This window comes from Podarcis cretensis (assembly GCF_951804945.1).
Source record: "Podarcis cretensis genome assembly, chromosome: 1".
Lineage (NCBI taxonomy): Eukaryota > Metazoa > Chordata > Lepidosauria > Squamata > Lacertidae > Podarcis > Podarcis cretensis.
The window spans coordinates 8,899,794-8,917,099 of NC_137170.1; the positions used below are offsets into that span (position 1 = coordinate 8,899,794).

Genomic DNA, 17,306 nt, shown 5'->3' on the forward strand with positions numbered 1-17,306 from the left:
CCTTGCCTTGCCTTGCCTGTTGCCTGTCTCTGCCTCTGCATGCCAGTCTGATTTGGTGCACCCCTTCTGTTAATCTCCGTTTACTTTGCCATGTCTCCTGGTCTGCATTATTGGGACCGCAGCTGGTCTATCCAGAGAGCTGTGGGGGCTTGTTGGCTTCTTGTTTCGTTTTGCAAAGGGGGGGTTGAGAAGAAGGGGGCGAAAAAGAGCACCGCTGAATTATATAAATATACCCTTTCCCAACTGTACTGTTGACTCTTCTCTCTTGTTTTGTGGTTGTTCCTTTTGTTTATTTATTTTTTGCTGTGACCACTGAACTGCTCGCTTTTTTCCCGCCTATCCCATGCTTCTGGCTGTAGGACTTCTTTGTGAACAATAACTCCAGACAGGTAAGTGTGCTTCTGGGCCACCCACCCACACCTGAAAAAAACCCCATCTTCCATTGAACGAGTGAGTTCCGATGAATTCCCTTGAGCGATAAAACGCTGGACTCCCAAATTTTATTGGTTTTATTTCAAAGGGACAGAAGCTTAGGTTGGTGGGCTCTGGTGCTTTGAAGTAAAAAAAAAACCTACACCCTGTTTGCAAGGAGGTTGTTAATGTAGCCTTAGGTGTATTTTAAATTCATTAAAATAACTTCCTCGTCTCAGAGCAGCAGTAGCTGGAGAGGAATGGATCTGTCTCTTTTTCAGCAGATCCAGCACAGCTGAATTTGGGCTTTTCCTTCACGGTCAGTAGCTGTTGGCAGAGCAGCTAAATTGCAACTCAGAAGCCAAATCATGCGCAATACCGACTCATTTCTTGAAATTAAAACAATGTCCGAACACTTGTTAAAACATTCAGAATCTTTTACTTGCAGAACATACAGCTGACGAAGAATACATGCAAAGTATTTGAATTCACGTGCTTATCGAAGCACGGGTCTAGTTTTTCTTAGCTGAAGTTTACAGCTTCTTCCTTAAACTTTCGAACAAACTGTGTCTTTCTCTCTTTCCACTCATGACCCAGCCGGGCCATGCAGCTCCTTTGGAGAGGTCTCCACTTTCTCCTTCCAGCAGACTTCTTCTTACTGCTTCTTTGGGAGAATATCGACTTCTGTACTTCTTTCTGTCACATGCATTCACACAGAAACATTAGCACGCCTCTCCTCTATTGCTCTGAGAGAGAGGGGACTCAGCTATACAGCTGCAAATATAACGTTTTAAGTGTGCTCTAAGTGCATTATACAAATGTGGCACTAGATGGCGCCGATGAGCTAATGGCAAATTCCATATATATTTTACAACTTCTTTTTTTAAAAAAGCATTTTTGCAGCGTTTTTTATATCTGTGTAGATTCAGCCACAGTTATCTAACGCTGTCTCTTCCTCAGTGTTCATGGAGATGTAGCCATTGCAGTCAAGTCACTTACACACAAAAAACAAAATCAAGACTGTAATAAGATACCTCCCATGAGACCAGATTTAACCAATTGCACAAGGGTTACTGGGGAGCATTCCGGAATTAAACACAAGAATGCATTTAAGCATTCCCAGGTTCAGTAAATTAAATGACTGTGCTTAACAGCAGTGACTTATTCCTTGCTTCTCTAATCCTTACATGCGTGTTTCGCACTCGGCCTATGCTGTGTCTTGTTGCAGAGAGGCCGCAGGTCACTCAAGCACTGGAAAGTGTGTGCATATATGTTGGCAGAATGAATCTCTCTCTATTTTATGTTACTGGTTTGTATTTATGTGCCAGGTTACTTGTGCAGCAATCCCAGGGCATTTTCCCATATTTGCGCATTTCGAGGTATAACATCCAAGGTTCGAGACAGCTGTTGTCATTTCAATGAGCCACTGATGTCTCAGAGCGCCCCATGTGTACTTCCCAAACCAATCTCACATTTGCATTGCTCAGCTTTTGGGACTGTGGGTGAAAAATCCTAAATGTTTCTGCCTGCAGCCCAATGTTTTGTTGGTTGTCTTTTGAATTGAAGCTTCTTTCCCCCACCCTAAGTCCTCTAGATCTGTCCCCAAAGTCTTCTATGGTAGGGTACCATTGCTGGGCCAAGCGCGAAAATAGAGCACATTCTTGGCAGCAAGAAATCCCAGGTTTAATCCCTGGGACCTCCAGGTACGGCTGGGAAAGACCACCCCCAGGGACCTAGAATCATAGAATTGTAGAGTTGGAAGGGACCCCTAAGGGTCATCTAGTCCAGCCCCCTGCTGCTAGTCAGAGTAGACTATATTGGAGGAGAAGGAGGAGTGTTATTGATGGCAATGATTCAGTTTATATCCTGCCCTTCCTCCCAGAGGAGTCTGGGGTAGCAAGCACATCAAAAACAAGATAGATAAATAGATATTTCTCTTAGTGATTTCAGGAAGTGATTTCCAGCCATCAAATTCAGTTTTTAGATTCCTTCCAAAAGTCAATAAGGAGGGAGACAGGGAGAGCACACCAGGGAGGGCATTCCACAAATGGGGAGCCATCCCTGAAAAGGCTCTGTCAAGTGGGGGGTCAACACCAAGTAGGCAGCCCCCAGTAATGGCACAAACACCTGCTGACTGTGGGATCCAAGCTGGTTGGTGTTAGCTGTGGTGCTATTTTAGGTTCCAGTGCTCTGACTTTGTATAAAATAGGTTTGTATGCGATTGTTCCCTTTTGAACACGAAGCGTCTGTATATTGAATTGGGATATTGCTCTTCCTAGGCCAGTATTGTCTACTCTGGCTGGCAGCATCTCTCCACAGTCTCAGGCAGGAATCTTTCCAATCCCTGGCGATGCCAAGGATTTGAACCTCTGGCACTGTCCTGGGGCTGTAAGGTAAAAGGTAAATGACCCCTGGACGCTTAAGTCCAGTCAAAGGCGACTATGGGGTTGCGGCACTCATCTTGCTTTCAGGCGAAGGGAGCCGGCATTTGTCCACAGTTGGCTTGCTGTGTCATGTGGCCAGCAGGACTAAACCGCTTTTGGCACAAAGGAACACTAACGGAAACCAGAGTGCACGGAAACGCTGTTCACCTTCCCACTGCAGTAGTACCTAATTATCTACTCACACTGGTATGCTTTCGAACTGCTAGGTTGGCAGAAGCGGGGACAGAGCAATGGGAGCTCACCCCGTTGCGGGGATTCGAACTGCCAACCTTCTGTTCGGCAAGCCCAAGAAGCTCAATGGTTTAGACCACAGCGCCACCTCTTCAAAAAATGAAACAAGACTTTGAAACTCCTGAACGGAGCTCTGCAGTCTTCCCAGCTGCTAGGCAAACAGTTCCAAATAGAATATCGTAATTTGTGTGCGCGAGGAAAGCCTTTACATGATCCCCACTGTCCACACACTTGCGGGTTCTTAAATCTTTCCATCTGGATAAATATTTATACACTTGTAACCAATAGCTGCCCCCCCCTTCTTTTCCCAAAAGAACATTCCGGTTTATGAAACAGCTGATTGTATTTCAGTTGCAGGCTCCGGTTTTTTCTCGTCTGCCGCGGTAAAGGTTTTTGATTGATGTTCGGGATGCTGGCATGCGCCGGAAGTTCTGAAACGTCGGTGTGCGCATCTGCTTATTAATGGATTCTTTTCATGCTTACTGCAGAAAGAAGATGCTTTGGACGACACCCTCAGTTCGCGGCATAAAGTCAAGGAGCTTTCGGTTATAGACGGGCGGAGAGCTCAGAACTGCAATATTCTCCTCTCCAGGTACCTCTCCCTTTCTTTTCCCTTTGGAACCTCCCTGCCTTAAGGTGGAGCGAATCTTGCAGCTATCTCAGCTGAATGGTTTTCTGTAGCTGGAACCGTAATTGCGTAAAACAATACAGCAATCGCTCACTAACCGCAACAGTCATTTGTTTTAGCGCATGGACAGCGCAATAGCTCCTTTGAGTCCAAAGGGGGAAATTTGACCAATCTCGTTCCAAATTTTGGAGCAATCCAATCAGGTTTTCTCTGATCCGCTGGTTTTCAGCTGGTGGGTTGCAGCAGAAGCACTACTACCATAGAAAAAGATTATTATTATTTTTTAAAAAGGAATGAGTCCCCAAATGCATGTTTGGGTTAAAGTTTATTATCTGAAATTTTTGAAGACTATTGCATCTGATCCACCCAGGTGCTGGATGCTTTTGTACAGATAACTCAGTTGGTAGAGCCCGAGACTCTTAACCTTGGGGCTGTGGGTTCGAGACCCACGTTGGACAAAAAGGTTCCTTCTTTTCAAGGGGTTGGACTTCCAACACCAGAATGCTATGATTTTCTGTTGCAGGGCAACTGCAGCAATTGCAAAGCTGTTTGCAGCTTGTTATTCATCATGGTCATGCCACTGAAAAAATAATTTTGTTTATGGATCTCTTTCCATGAGACATCCTGAAGTGATTTACAGTGTTATTTAAAAAAAAAAAAATACAATCAGTGAGCTGTTTGAAACAGGTATAGCAACTGCATATATCAGGGGTTCCTAAGCTGGAGTCTGTAGACAGCCGGTCATCTGCGAGCTTCGTTCAGGAGGTCTGTGGCATGTCTGCAAAATTGCAATGAAAAGCCATACAGCGTCTAGCAAAGCACATTACGACGGACAGAACAATTATTAAGTGGTCCCCCAAGACTCTCAGCTCTTTTCAAGGGGTCTGTAGGTGGAGTAGAGAGATGGGGAGCTATTAGCGTATATAAAAACATTTTTTAAAAAAACCTACCCAGAGAGAGAGAGAGAGATTGAAACAACAGCAGACACAAAATAAATTCAAATCCAATGGAGGTACCAGTTTGGATGAAGATCTCCACTTAAAAATCTTCTTGAAAGAAGAATGCCTTTGAAGGACATATCCCTGCAAACACAATACAACTATAGAAAATAATGCCAGATGTACATTCCCTGTCTCATTGCTAATAATAACCACACATGTACATCATTTCAGTTTATCTTATGATAAGCTGAATCGCCTGAATTGCTGATTGCTGGCAAGTGGGGAAAGTGCTCTGTGTTCGAATCATGCTCGAAGGTTTCCCAATGGCATCTGGTCGGCCACTTTGAGGGCAGGAAGCAGGACAAGACGGGCCATTGGCCTGAAACAGGCTCATCTTACGTACTTCCATCTGTACCTCTCCTGCAATTGCCTTGATACCTTACACAGAGTCACACCATCGGTCCTTTCAACTTAATGGTGTCGACACTGGCTGGCAGCAGCTCTCTGGGGATTCAGGCAGGGGGTCTTTCCCAAGTACCGTATTTTTTGCGCTATAGGGCGCACCGGCCCATAGGGCACACCTAGTTTTTTGGGGGGAAATAAAGGGGGGGAAATTATTTTTTCCCCCAGGCACAGGGCTGGGGCGGGGGAAGCCCGAGCTTCCCCCGACCCCAGCCCCCAGAACAGGCTGCTATCCGCCAGGCTTCCCAGGCTTGCGGATATCTGCCCAAAGCCCGGGGTGCGCTACTCAGCACGCCCCAGGCTTTGGGATGCAGGCTGCTATCCGCAAACCTAGGAAGCACGGTGGGAACTTGCGGATAGCTTCCTGAAGCCTGGAGAGCGAGAGGGGTCGGTGCGCACCGACCCCTCTCGCTCTCCAGGCTTCAGCGAAAGCCTGCATTCGCCCCATAGGACACACACACATTTCCCCTTCATTTTTGGAGGGGGGAAAGTGCGTCCTATAGGGCTAAAAATACGGTAGTTGGAGATGCCAGGGGTTGAAATTTGGACCTTCTTCGTATAAAGCAGATACTCTACCACCCAACTACCATATGAATTCTCGTTTAACTCCGGTAACCTACCTTTATAGCCAGTGCTTTGGGGTTAGGTCTGCAGCTTTGTGGATATAAATGCAGCCTTTGCCTCTTGGGACAGACACAAAAAGCACATGAAGGAGAAGAATTTGGATTTGATATCCCTCTTTATCACTCCCCTAAGGAGTCTCAAAGCGGCTAACATTCTCCTTTCCCTTCCTCCCTGACAACAAACACTCTGTGAGGTGAGTGGGGCTGAGAGACTTCAGAGAAGTGTGACTAGCCCAAGGTCACCCAGCAGCTGCACGTGGAGGAGCAGGGAAGCGAACCCAGTTCACCAGATTACGAGTCCACCACTCTTAACCACTACACCACACTGGCTCTCACGAGTGGCATAGTCATCGTCACAAACTTTATTATACTAGCCAAAGGCCATGGCATCATCTAACAACAGTCGCTACATATGCAATAAAACCACCGTCCCAATTGGGTTTTTGCTAACTGGTCTGCTAAAATTCTTCACTACATAGGATAAGAGGTAATTCTCACATAAAATACACAAGTTTAATCTCTTAGGTAAAGGTAAAGGGACCCCTGACCGTTAGGTCCAGTCGTGGCCGACTCTGGGGTTGTGGCGCTCAGCTCGCTTTATTGGCCGAGGGAGCCGGCGTACAGCTTCCAGGTCATGTGGCCAGCATGACTAAGCTGCTTCTGGTGAACCAGAGCAGCGCACGGAAACGCCGTTTACCTTCCCGCTGGAGCGGTACCTATTTATCTACTTGCACTTTGACATGCTGTCGAACTGCGAGGTTGGCAGTGAGTAGCATAGCATACCAGACTAAGGTTACCAGAACATCCCCGTTTCCCGGGGACAGTCCCTGGATGTACAAATTAGTCCCCTGACAAAATCCATCTATTTAATGTTGTTGTTTAGTCGTTTAGTCATGTCCGCCTCTTCATGACCCCCTGGACCAGAGCACGCCAGGCACTCCTGTCTTCCACTGCCTGCCACAGTTTGATCAAACTCATGCTGGTAGCTTCAAGAACACTGTCCAACCATCTGTCGTCCCCTTCTCCTTGTGCCCTCCATCTTTCCCAACATCAGGGTCTTTTCCAGGGAGTCTTCTCTTCTCATGAGATGGCCAAAGTATTGGAGTCTCAGCTTCACAATCTGTCCTTCCTATCTATTTAATAGGAAGTTGAAAAATGTCCCCAGATCCATTGAAAAAAAAATCTGGTCACCTTATAGTAGACAGGGGGCTGGGTCCATTTCCCTCAGTTTTGAAGCTAACTGGGTGGTCCTACGCCATTGGCTTCTTCTAAGCCTGGCCTGCCTGGGTGGGGGGTTGTCCTTGAGGATGACCTTGACTTCTGGATGCTCTTGCGGTCAACAAAACAATCCTGCAGTTCTTTGCCTTGGAGGCTGTGAGCCACATTTCGCAGCTTTGGGATTCCAGTGCCATTATTTGCTGCATTTCTCCTCGCACCATGGAGCTGACGGAGGACCTCTGCATGCAAGCAGTCTCCTTATTTATCCTAGACATTCGTAAAGCAAACCAGATATTGTCTGGCATGCAGCAAAGAGAGAGGTTCTGTCTTGCGAGATATTTTATCTCTCTCGCTCTGGGGAAAATGATTGCACGTTGAGGTCATGTTAGATTTCGTCTCGTGCAGGCGAGTATTTTTGTCGTTCCGATTTTCTCCCAGTGCCCCTTTCCTGCAAGCGCCGCATGGCCATCTAATGGGTTCTGCGACCGGGGGCTTAAATTGTGCTGAACAGGGCTAGATATACCTGTTCCTTACATCCAGGACAGGTGTGCTTCTGTAAGCATTCCTGCCCTGTTAGGTTTCATTAGGAGGCCAGTGGGGGAACTGATATAGAAACATAGGAAGTTACCTTGTGGTCCCTCTAACTCAGTGCTGGCTGCAATGACTGGTAGCAGCTGGTTTTCAGGTAAAGGTCTCTCCCTGTCGTACCTGGCGATGCTGAGGATTGAACCCCACGGTCCTTCCGCTTGCAAGGCAGAGGCTCTGCCACTGAGCAATGAAATGGAGAATCTGTCATCATTTCACCTTCAGTCTGTGCCTAGCAGACTCCCCCTTTCCATCTTTCTCTCTTGCATGCTAAATCATTCCCTCCCACTGCTCCAGAGCTGCCACGCAGAATCATAGAACTGTCGACTTGGAAGGGACCTGAGAAACATTTAGTCCAGTGTTTCCCAAACTTGGGTCTCCTGCTGCTTTTGAACTACAGTTCCCAATGTACTCTTTTTCTGAATTTTATTTATATTCTTTTCATTATTACAATTTCCAAAAGCACAGTCACATTAAAATCAACACTTCCCCTCATTAATAAGGTAAAGGTAAAGGGACCCCTGACCATTAGGTCCAGTCTGGGGTTGCGGCACTCATCTCACTTTATTGGCCGAGGGAGCCGGCGTACAGCTTCCGGGTCATGTGGCCAGCATGACTAAGCTGCTTCTGGCAAACCAGAGCAGCGCACAGAAACGCTGTTTACCTTCCCGCCAGAGCGATACCTATTTATCTACTTACACTTTGACATGCTTTCGAACTGCTAGGTTGGCAGGAGCTAGGAACGAGCAACGGGAGCTCACCCCCTCATGGGGATTCGAACCGCCGACCTTCTGATCGGCAAGTCCTAGGCTCTGTGGTTTAACCCACAGTGCCACCCGTGTCCCTCATTCATATCTTACTTTAAGTTAAAACAGCCATTTGCGTCCTCCCTTCTTCCCCTTCCCTGGTTCCTTTGATTTCCCCACCATTTCTGCATATTCTTATATATGCATTTAGTTCTCTTTTCCCTTTATTCTTCCTTTATTTTGTATTACGCTGTTACTGAATTTACCTTAATCCTGCTAACGTTTTCACCTGATTACAATTATTTGCCAAGTAATCCACAAAGTTTTTCCATTCATAGAATCATAGAATCATAGAGTTGGAAGAGACCACAAGGGCCATCGAGTCCAACCCCCTGCCAAGCAGGAAACACCATCAGAGCACTCCTGACATATGGTTGTCAAGCCTCTGCTTAAAGACCTCCAAAGAAGGAGACTCCACCACACTCCTTGGCAGCAAATCCCACTGTCGAACAGCTCTTACTGCCAGGAAGTTCTTCCTAATGTTTAGGTGGAATCTTTTTTCTTGTAGTTTGGAACCATTGCTCCGTGTCCGCTTCTCTGGAGCAGCAGAAAACAACCTTTCTCCCTCCTCTATGTGACATCCTTTTATATATTTGAACATGGCTATCATATCACCCCTTAACCTCCTCTTCTCCAGGCTAAACATGCCCAGCTCCCTTAGCCGTTCCTCATAAGGCATCGTTTCCAGGCCTTTGACCATTTTGGTTGCCCTCCTCTGGACACGTTCCAGTTTGTCAGTGTCCTTCTTGAACTGTGGTGCCCAGAACTGGACACAGTACTCCAGGTGAGGTCTGACCAGAGCAGAATACAGTGGCAGTATTACTTCCCTTGATCTAGATGCTATACTCCTATTGATGCAGCCCAGAATTGCATTGGCTTTTTTAGCTGCCGCGTCACACTGTTGGCTCATGTCAAGTTTATGGTCAACCAAGACTCCTAGATCCTTTTCACATTCCTCTTTACATACAGTGGTACCTCTGGATATGCACACCTCTGGTTGCGTATCCTTCAGGATGCGAACGTGGCAAACCCAGAAGTATTTTTCTGGGTTTTGCCACACGTGCATGCACAGAAATGCTCTACTGAACCCAGGGCCTTCTGCATGGTACAGTAGGTGCCATCCAGGTCAGTTCACATCCACAGCCCTTTGCATAAGAAGGAAGATGACAGTCCTCATGTTTCGGAACAAAGGGCTGATTGAAATGGAAACACAGGAAGCACCCTTATCCAGAGTCAGTCCACTGGTCCATCAAGCTTAGTATTACCAACACTGGCTGGCAGCAGATCTCCAGGGTTTCAAACAGCGGGCATTCCCAGGAGATGCACGGGATTAAATCCATCATGTTCTGCATACCAGGCAAGTTCTCTACCACTGAGCCTTCCCTAGTGAAGTAAATTTCTGTTCCATCTCCCCGGTGCCCAGGGCATGGCTGCCCCCAATGGCAGCACCCCACGACCCATAAAACGGATTCTGGAGAAGCAGAAGAAGCCATGCCAGGCTCAGGAACCGCCCGGTTCCCTGGACCCTGACACAACCTTGACCCATAAAACGGATTCTGCAGGGCAGAAGAAGCCATGCCAGGCTCAGGAACTGCCCGGTTCCCTGGACCCTGACACAACCTTGACCTTCACCATGTCTCCACTGCTGGTCGTCCGTTTAGGAGTCCAGGCACTTTCTACTTCCTCCTCCTTATTTTTAAAAATCTCATTCGGTGTATGATTCTTTCCAAACCCCTGGACTGAAAATTTAAGCTGCCCGTGCAACTCTGATTTCTTGGGTTTGCTAACACATTTCTGCCTTGGTGTTGCTCCTCTACAAGCAGCTAAAAAGGAGCCTGGATGAGGCCAAAGGGGGAAGACTGTCCCCTATGGGAAGCCCCTGCGTGTTTGTTTTTCACCCCCTTTTCCCAAGCTGCCACATCCCATTGACAAAGTTCGGGGCTTAAATCCTCGCGGCGGCCGACACCGTGACCCAGTTCCATCCGCTGCCCGTCTGCGCCCAGCAGCTGTTGCCAGCAAAAGATAATTATTGTGTGTTTGGGCTGGGGGGCTTCCTCCTCCTCCCTCCCTCCCTCAGTTATCAGCTTATAGCTTTTTTTGGCTGGCCTCTTTCCCATGATATTGTCGGAGCTGAGGCTGTTCTATTTTGGCACTGGCAGACGTCTCTTTCCCCCACCGGCATTCAAAGAGCCTCTAAGGGCACTTTCGTACAGAGGTTTTCTGTTTTCCTGGATGCACAGAGCTGGTTTTGAGCCTATCCTGTACCTCAAAAGCCCCAGGAAGGTCTTGCTGATTCCTTTTGCTGGTCCACACAGCGGACAGGCACCACCAGTGCCCACACCCAGGAGAGATGTACAAAACCTCTTCAGAAATGTGCGGTTCCATCATTGTTATCAAGTCAAATTCCTCTCCTACCCCTTCCCCTAATGTTGTGCCCCTTCCCCTAAAGCAGTGTTTCCGAAACTTGGGTCTCCAGCTGTTTTCGGACTACAACTCCCATCTTCCCTAGCTAGCAGGACCAGTGGTCAGGGATGATGGGAATTATAGTCCAAAAACAGCTGGAGACTCAAGTTTTGGAAACACTGCCCTACAGCTTCCTGTATTCCAGCAAACCTCTTATTCTTGTCATCACTTAGCATGCAAATAGTAATTAATTCGTTCCGGAGGTCCGTACTTAACCTGAAACTGTTCTTAACCTGAAGCACCACTTTAGCTAATGGGGATTTCTGTTCTCAACCTGAAGCAAAGTTCTTAACCTGAAGCACTATTTCTGGGTTAGCGGAGTATGCAACCTGAAGCGTATGTAACCTGAGGTACCACTGTATTCCTTCCATTGTCTCCTTTTTTCTTTCCCCCTTTCCCTCTTGACTGCCTTTTCAGGCTGTGATCGTAAGGAGGGTTCAATGAGACAAAAAAAAAATGGGGTGGGGAGGTAAAGGACCCCTGACAGTTAAGTCCAGTCGCAGACAACTCTGGGGTTGCGGTGCTCATCTTGCTTTTACTGGCCGAGGGAGCTGGCGTACAGCTTCCGGGTCATGTGGCCAGCAGGACTAAGCCACTTCTGGCGAACCAGAGCAGCACACGGAAACGCTGTTTACCTTCCCACCGGAGTGGTACCTATTTATCTACTTGCACTTTTCAGTGTGCTTTTGAACTTCTAGGTTGGCAGGAGCAGGGACTGAGCAACGGGAGCTCAACCCATCGTGGGGATTCGAACTGCCGACCTTCCGATCAGCAAGGCCAAGGGGCTTGGTGGTTTAGACCACAGCCTTTCTAAAACCGGAAAAAGTGCATCCTTTTAAAAAGAGCTTCCCCTCCCCCAATTTACCCTAAACATATGAACAAAATAACATAACCATACAAACAATATGGGAGCCATGCATAGAGCATATGCCGTTTAAAAACACAGAGATGCAGTTACATATGGTAAAGGGTGTTTTTTAAAAAATAAAAAAAGATTAACATTCTATAGCCTTTTAAAGGTGTCTGTGGGAGGGGGGTTATTGGTATGTTTTGCTTTTGCCATTATTAGGCATTTTGTGTTCTCCTTTTGTGTTTTTGTGTTTTTGTGTTGTCAAGCGACATGTGATCTCCTGATGAAGGGCAGTATACAAATTTTATTATTATTAGAGTTTATATACCGCCCTATACCCAGAGGTTTGTTAACAATAGTAACAGAAATGATGATGATGATGATGATGATGATGATGATGATGATGTTTCCACTCTGGGCAACTTTGAACATATATAAGAACAAAATAAAGCATTAAATATTTAAAACTTGCCTATACAGGGCTGCCTTCATGTGCTTTCTAAAGGTTCTGTAGTTACTCATCTCCTTGACAACCCAGTCAGATGGGCAGGGTACAAATAATAACATTATTATTATTATTATTATTATTATTATTATTATTATTATTATTATTAACATCAGACAGGAGGGTGTTCCACAGGGTAGGTGCCACCACCCAAAAGGCCCTCTGCCTGGTTCCCTGTAACATCACTTTTCACAGTGAGGGAACCGCCAGAAGGCCCTCGGAGCTGGACCTCAGTGTCCAGGCTGAACGACCGCAGTGAGGATTGGTCCAGGATTCCTCTCCTACATAACCAGAAATGCAGCCTGTTTACATGTGTTTTAATCTGTTTTTAGCTTGCCAAACGTTCTGATATTTTAATTAATGTGTTAGTGTTTTAAACAGCTGTCTTCAGCTGTTTATAGTGGTATTTTTATTCTTTTTATAAATCGCTTTTGAAGGTTGGGTTTTGCAATCAGTCTGTATAAGTTGTATGCAACACATGAATAAAACCACAGCTGGCATGGACAGTTTGGGCGAACACCCTTCTTGCCTTCTGTATACAACTCCACGTATGAGACTGGGCTTGGCTGGGACCAAAGCTGGAACCTCAAGATTTTAGATACTTGTCCGGTCTGCCTGCCTAACAAGGTGTCCCATTGTTGCTTTTCCAGGCTAAAATTGTCCAACGACGAAATCAAACGTGCCATCTTATCAATGGATGAACAAGAGGACCTGCCAAAAGATATGCTAGAACAGGTGAGGGCGCCTGGAGTCACATAAAAGAGCCGTGGTTTTAAAAAATGAGAATATGTTTAACAAAACACTTGGAAACCTGGGCCCCACTTTTGTGGGTCTTATGTGCCTTTGTCATTTGCTGCACAGCCATTATTCCATCCCTCTCACACAACCCCAACCACATTCTCTATCTTAATATATTTTTTAAAAAATCTAAATTCTACAAATCCCTCCAATTACGTTTTTGGGAAGCTGGGCGAATCCTTGTAAAGGTGCAAACACGTGGGGGTCTTTTTGTTTTTTTAAAGTTACTCACTTCTAAAGTGCAGGTTGGGGGCAGTGCTGGATTTACATATAAGATAAACAAGCTATAGCCTAGGCCCCCACTCTCTTGGGGGCCCCCAAAAAATTAAAGGAAAAAAAAATTGGATGCACATTTCCAAAATATAAGATAAAAAACAAATAAAATAAAACCTAGATACAGCAAGTGTGTTTTGTGTTGCGTAGGCTCCTATGATGTAAGTCATGGGCCCCACCTGCTAGCCTGCTCCCTCAAATACCACTGGATTGCTCATTTCTACATACAGTGGTGCCTCGCAAGACAAAATTAATCCGTTCCGTGAGGCTCTTCGTATAGCGGTTTTTTCGTCTTGCGAAGCAAGCCCCTTGACAGCTTAGCAGATTAGCGCTATTAGCGGTTTAGCGGCTTTTAGCGATCAGCTGTTAAGCGTCTTAGCGTCTTAGGAAGGGGGGGAGGGGAAAAAACCTGCAGGAACTCGCAAGACATTTTCATCTTGCGAAGCAAGCCCATAGGGAAATTCGTTTTGCGAAGCGCCTCCAAAACGGATAACCCTTTCGTCTAGCAGGTTTTCCGTCTTGCGAGGCGTTCGTCTTGCGGGGCACCACTGTATAGGGTGCCTACATTCTTCATGTGCAAATGGCTTTAGATACCTATTAGGTCCATAAATTACCATATAGCATATATTCAACGCAAAAAAAGAGAGCGGCAATTTGTTGTTGACAAAGGACAGCTGGACATATAAGGGCCCCTTTACCTTCAGTAGCTGAGGGCCTCATCAAACCTTAGTCCGGCCCTGGGTGGGGGCCTCCCCTTCAGGTTAAGTAGGAATGGCTCTCTTTGCAAACAGCCATTCCGTAATTGGTTAACTGGATCCAGATGAGGGCAAGTCTCCTGCAAGGTACCCATAGGATGATGGGAGTTGTAGTCCAAAACGTCTGGAGGACACCAGATTGGCAAAGGCCATGTTAGAGGACCTTGGGCCAGTTTCACAGCTGCCCTTTGTCCGTCCCACTGAAGGAAGATGTTGACCACACAGGAGAGGGGCGAGTGTGTTTTAAAGTGTTATCTCTCTCTCTCTAACCCCACCCCCCGACCTCCCCTTTCTCAGCTTCTAAAATTCGTTCCGGAGAAAGCTGACATCGACCTGCTGGAGGAGCACAAGCACGAATTGGACCGAATGGCGAAGGCAGACAGGTTCCTCTTCGAAATGAGCAGGTGATTTTCGGCAGGAAAAACGCAGTAGCCCTCTGGGCCGAAAGCGCAGGCCGTGGCAGACTGCGGCCCCTTCTCAGGGCGGTTTGCAAAAACGTAATAGGCAATAACTGGAAAGAATGACAATAATTATTGTGAATTGCAATCAGGAGTGCCAAGATGGTGCCTGTGGGTGACATTGCGGCCACTGAGGCCTCATATGCCACCTGTGAAAAGTCCCAGGAAATATCCCCTCAGAGATCCACAATGTACGAGGCACTGTTTGTTCTTCCTGCTCAGTTCCACTGGCTATGCTGCTCCTACACTGAACACCCCCCTTAAACATTCCCATATTCCATTGGATGCCAAGACTGGACACACACTCTCAATGGAAGAGGTGCAAAGCAGTGGTGGAATTTGGGCTCTCAAATTTCAGCAGCTAAAATGTGGAGGTCCCTGCCTCTGGTGCTCCATTCTGCAGCGTGGTTGTGGTGACCCCAGCAGCGTGGTGCAAAGAGCTTCCGGGCCGAAAAGGTTGGCAATCTCTGCGTTACATAATTAGCAATGCCAGTACATATGACTTAACCCACTGGACTCTGGCAAAAATGGCAGATCTTTATCTAAAAGTGTCCAAGGCAATATAAGTTTGGGTCGATACACACTTTGGGGGGGGGTCATTCTCCAGACCTGCAGCCAGTGTAACAATGGAGTCTGGGTGGTGGTTTTAGCTCCTAGGAAAGCTCAGGGATCCTTGCAGTAAACGCCATTGAAAGTCGTGTTCGGTCAAGGGCACGGAGATGTCTTCTGGAAATGGTTGGCTTTGGCAATCCAGACATCAGCAGGCACTGTCATGTTGGGAAAATGCCCTGGGGGCGCCCCTTCTGCAGCCCCCGAACTCCGAATGTCCTCCGGTATTTGCAGTTCTGGAAAAGGCATTTCCCTTCTTCTCCAGTGCGCTTCAGCGACATACATCAAATGATATATGCACACTAATCTTCTAGCATAACACAGCAAGAAGCGTGAGACATCGTAGAGCTAATCTACGTATTTATTTACACACTATGTACAGACAAAGGGTCATAGCGTCTTCTCTCTCCAGCTCCGAGAGAAGAACAGGCAGAAGTAAAAGCAAAAGTACAGTACAGTACATACAGCGGAAGAGATAAGACTGTCTTCCATTCCCACACTCTTCCCAGACAGGCATGTGATTTACACCAATCTCATCTGCAGCATCGGAGGCATGAAATACTAACATCCTCCCCCATTTCAGGTAACTGAAGCTGCAGAGGCTAACGCAGCAGTAAGTGACGTAAACATACAGTTGTCATACACATAGTATACCCCTGTGGTACCCGTTGCACCTTTGGAACTACCTGCAACTGGACTGGTCTTGTGTCTGACCACCTTGTACTTCTGGTTACCTTCCTTCCATGGGACGAGCCCTAGCTGTGCCTGCTGTCTAAGGAAACAGTGTTAACCCTTGCAGGCTTTGGGAGTGGTTTCACGTCCTTTGAGGACAAGCCCTGTACCCCCTGCAAGTCCTCAGGTTTCAAAACCTGTTTTGAGCTGCTAGCCATATATATATCTCAGTCCGAGACACAGCCCTTTCCCGCCAGATCTTTTACTAGTTGCCCACTCGAGGTTTGTTCTTTCTGTCTCTTGCAGGATAAACCATTACCAGCAAAGGCTGCAGTCCTTGTATTTTAAAAAGAAGTTTGCTGAGCGAGTTGCTGAAGTTAAGCCTAAAGTGGAAGGTAAGTCTTGTGTTATAAGGGGGGGGAAAGTGCTTTTTAAATCCTTGGGTGTTTCAGCTCGGATCTTCCTAAACAAAGCAAAAAAAAAATCAACTTTAAAAAAATATATATTTTCAACAAAATGATAGAGATGCAGGGATAAAGATCACATTCCAGCACAGTTACTGTTACCCTGCACCCTGAACTCTCCTTCCTTCCACGAACATACAAAGGACTTCTACAGTATTTGAAGGATTAAGTTATTTTCTAATGGTAGTGCAGGAAGTCTTATTCCGACACTGTGCATACCACTTGCTCAAAGAAAAGTCTTCATGCACAAAATATGGCAGGTACCTGTTAGCTGCATTTTCCAGATAAAATTAAAGGCATCTTCAATCCAGCAGGCTTTCCCAGCTAGATGAAAGAGTCTGTGCCATGGGTGCCCATTTTGTTTTTTTAAATATCATTCATTCATTCAATTCATATACCACCATTTATCAAAAGATCCCAGGGTGGTGTACAACATTAAAAATACATTACAGAACATCAATTATAAAAATCATAACAAAAACATAATGGAAAGCATACTGCATAGCTGCTGGTTGTGTTTTGAACTGTTTTCTGCTGTATACCTCCTTGGGGCGACTGTGTGGGATTCATAAATCAACAATAATGATGACGATAATAATATTACTAACAAAATCTTTTCCTCTTTGCAGCAATCCGCACCGCTTCAACAGAGACGTTCCAGAGCAAAAGCCTGAAGCAGCTGCTGGAGGTGGTTTTGGCCTTTGGGAACTACATGAACAAAGGCCAACGGGGAAATGCGTACGGGTTCAAAATCGCCAGCCTCAACAAGATTGCGGACACCAAATCCAGCATTGACAAGTAAGCCCAAGCCGCTTCTGCCTCGAGAGCGTGAGTCCAGTTCCTTTCTGTGAGAATGAGATGCAGGAAGAATCTCTTTTTGTGGGATTGTACTCAGTGCCCACAAAGGGACGCAGGTGGTGCTGTGGGTTAAACCACAGAGCCTGGGACTTGCCGATCAGAAAGTTGGCAGTTCGAATCCCCGCAACAGGGTGAGCTCCCATTGCTCGGTCCCTGCTCCTGCCAACCTAGCAGTTTGAAAGCATGTCAAAGTGCAAGTAGATAAATAGGTACCACTCTGGCGGGAAGGTAAACAGCATTTCCGTGCGCTGC

At 46.5% G+C, this 17,306-nt stretch overlaps 1 protein-coding gene across 2 annotated transcripts in view; it reads left to right on the forward strand.

Moving 5' to 3' along the window:
* The window catches only part of DAAM1 (dishevelled associated activator of morphogenesis 1), a 182,145-nt gene that overhangs the window by 148,796 nt on the left and 16,043 nt on the right, over positions 1-17,306 (forward strand). The window contains exons 16-21 of one of the 2 annotated variants that reach the window (XM_079986770.1): positions 360-389; positions 3,575-3,678; positions 12,818-12,902; positions 14,291-14,397; positions 16,039-16,127; positions 16,826-16,994. In XM_079986770.1, coding sequence (XP_079842896.1) covers positions 360-389; positions 3,575-3,678; positions 12,818-12,902; positions 14,291-14,397; positions 16,039-16,127; positions 16,826-16,994 — 584 coding nt within the window. The remainder of the gene's footprint in view (positions 1-359; positions 390-3,574; positions 3,679-12,817; positions 12,903-14,290; positions 14,398-16,038; positions 16,128-16,825; positions 16,995-17,306) is intronic. The other variant, XM_079986771.1, reaches the window with a different exon arrangement.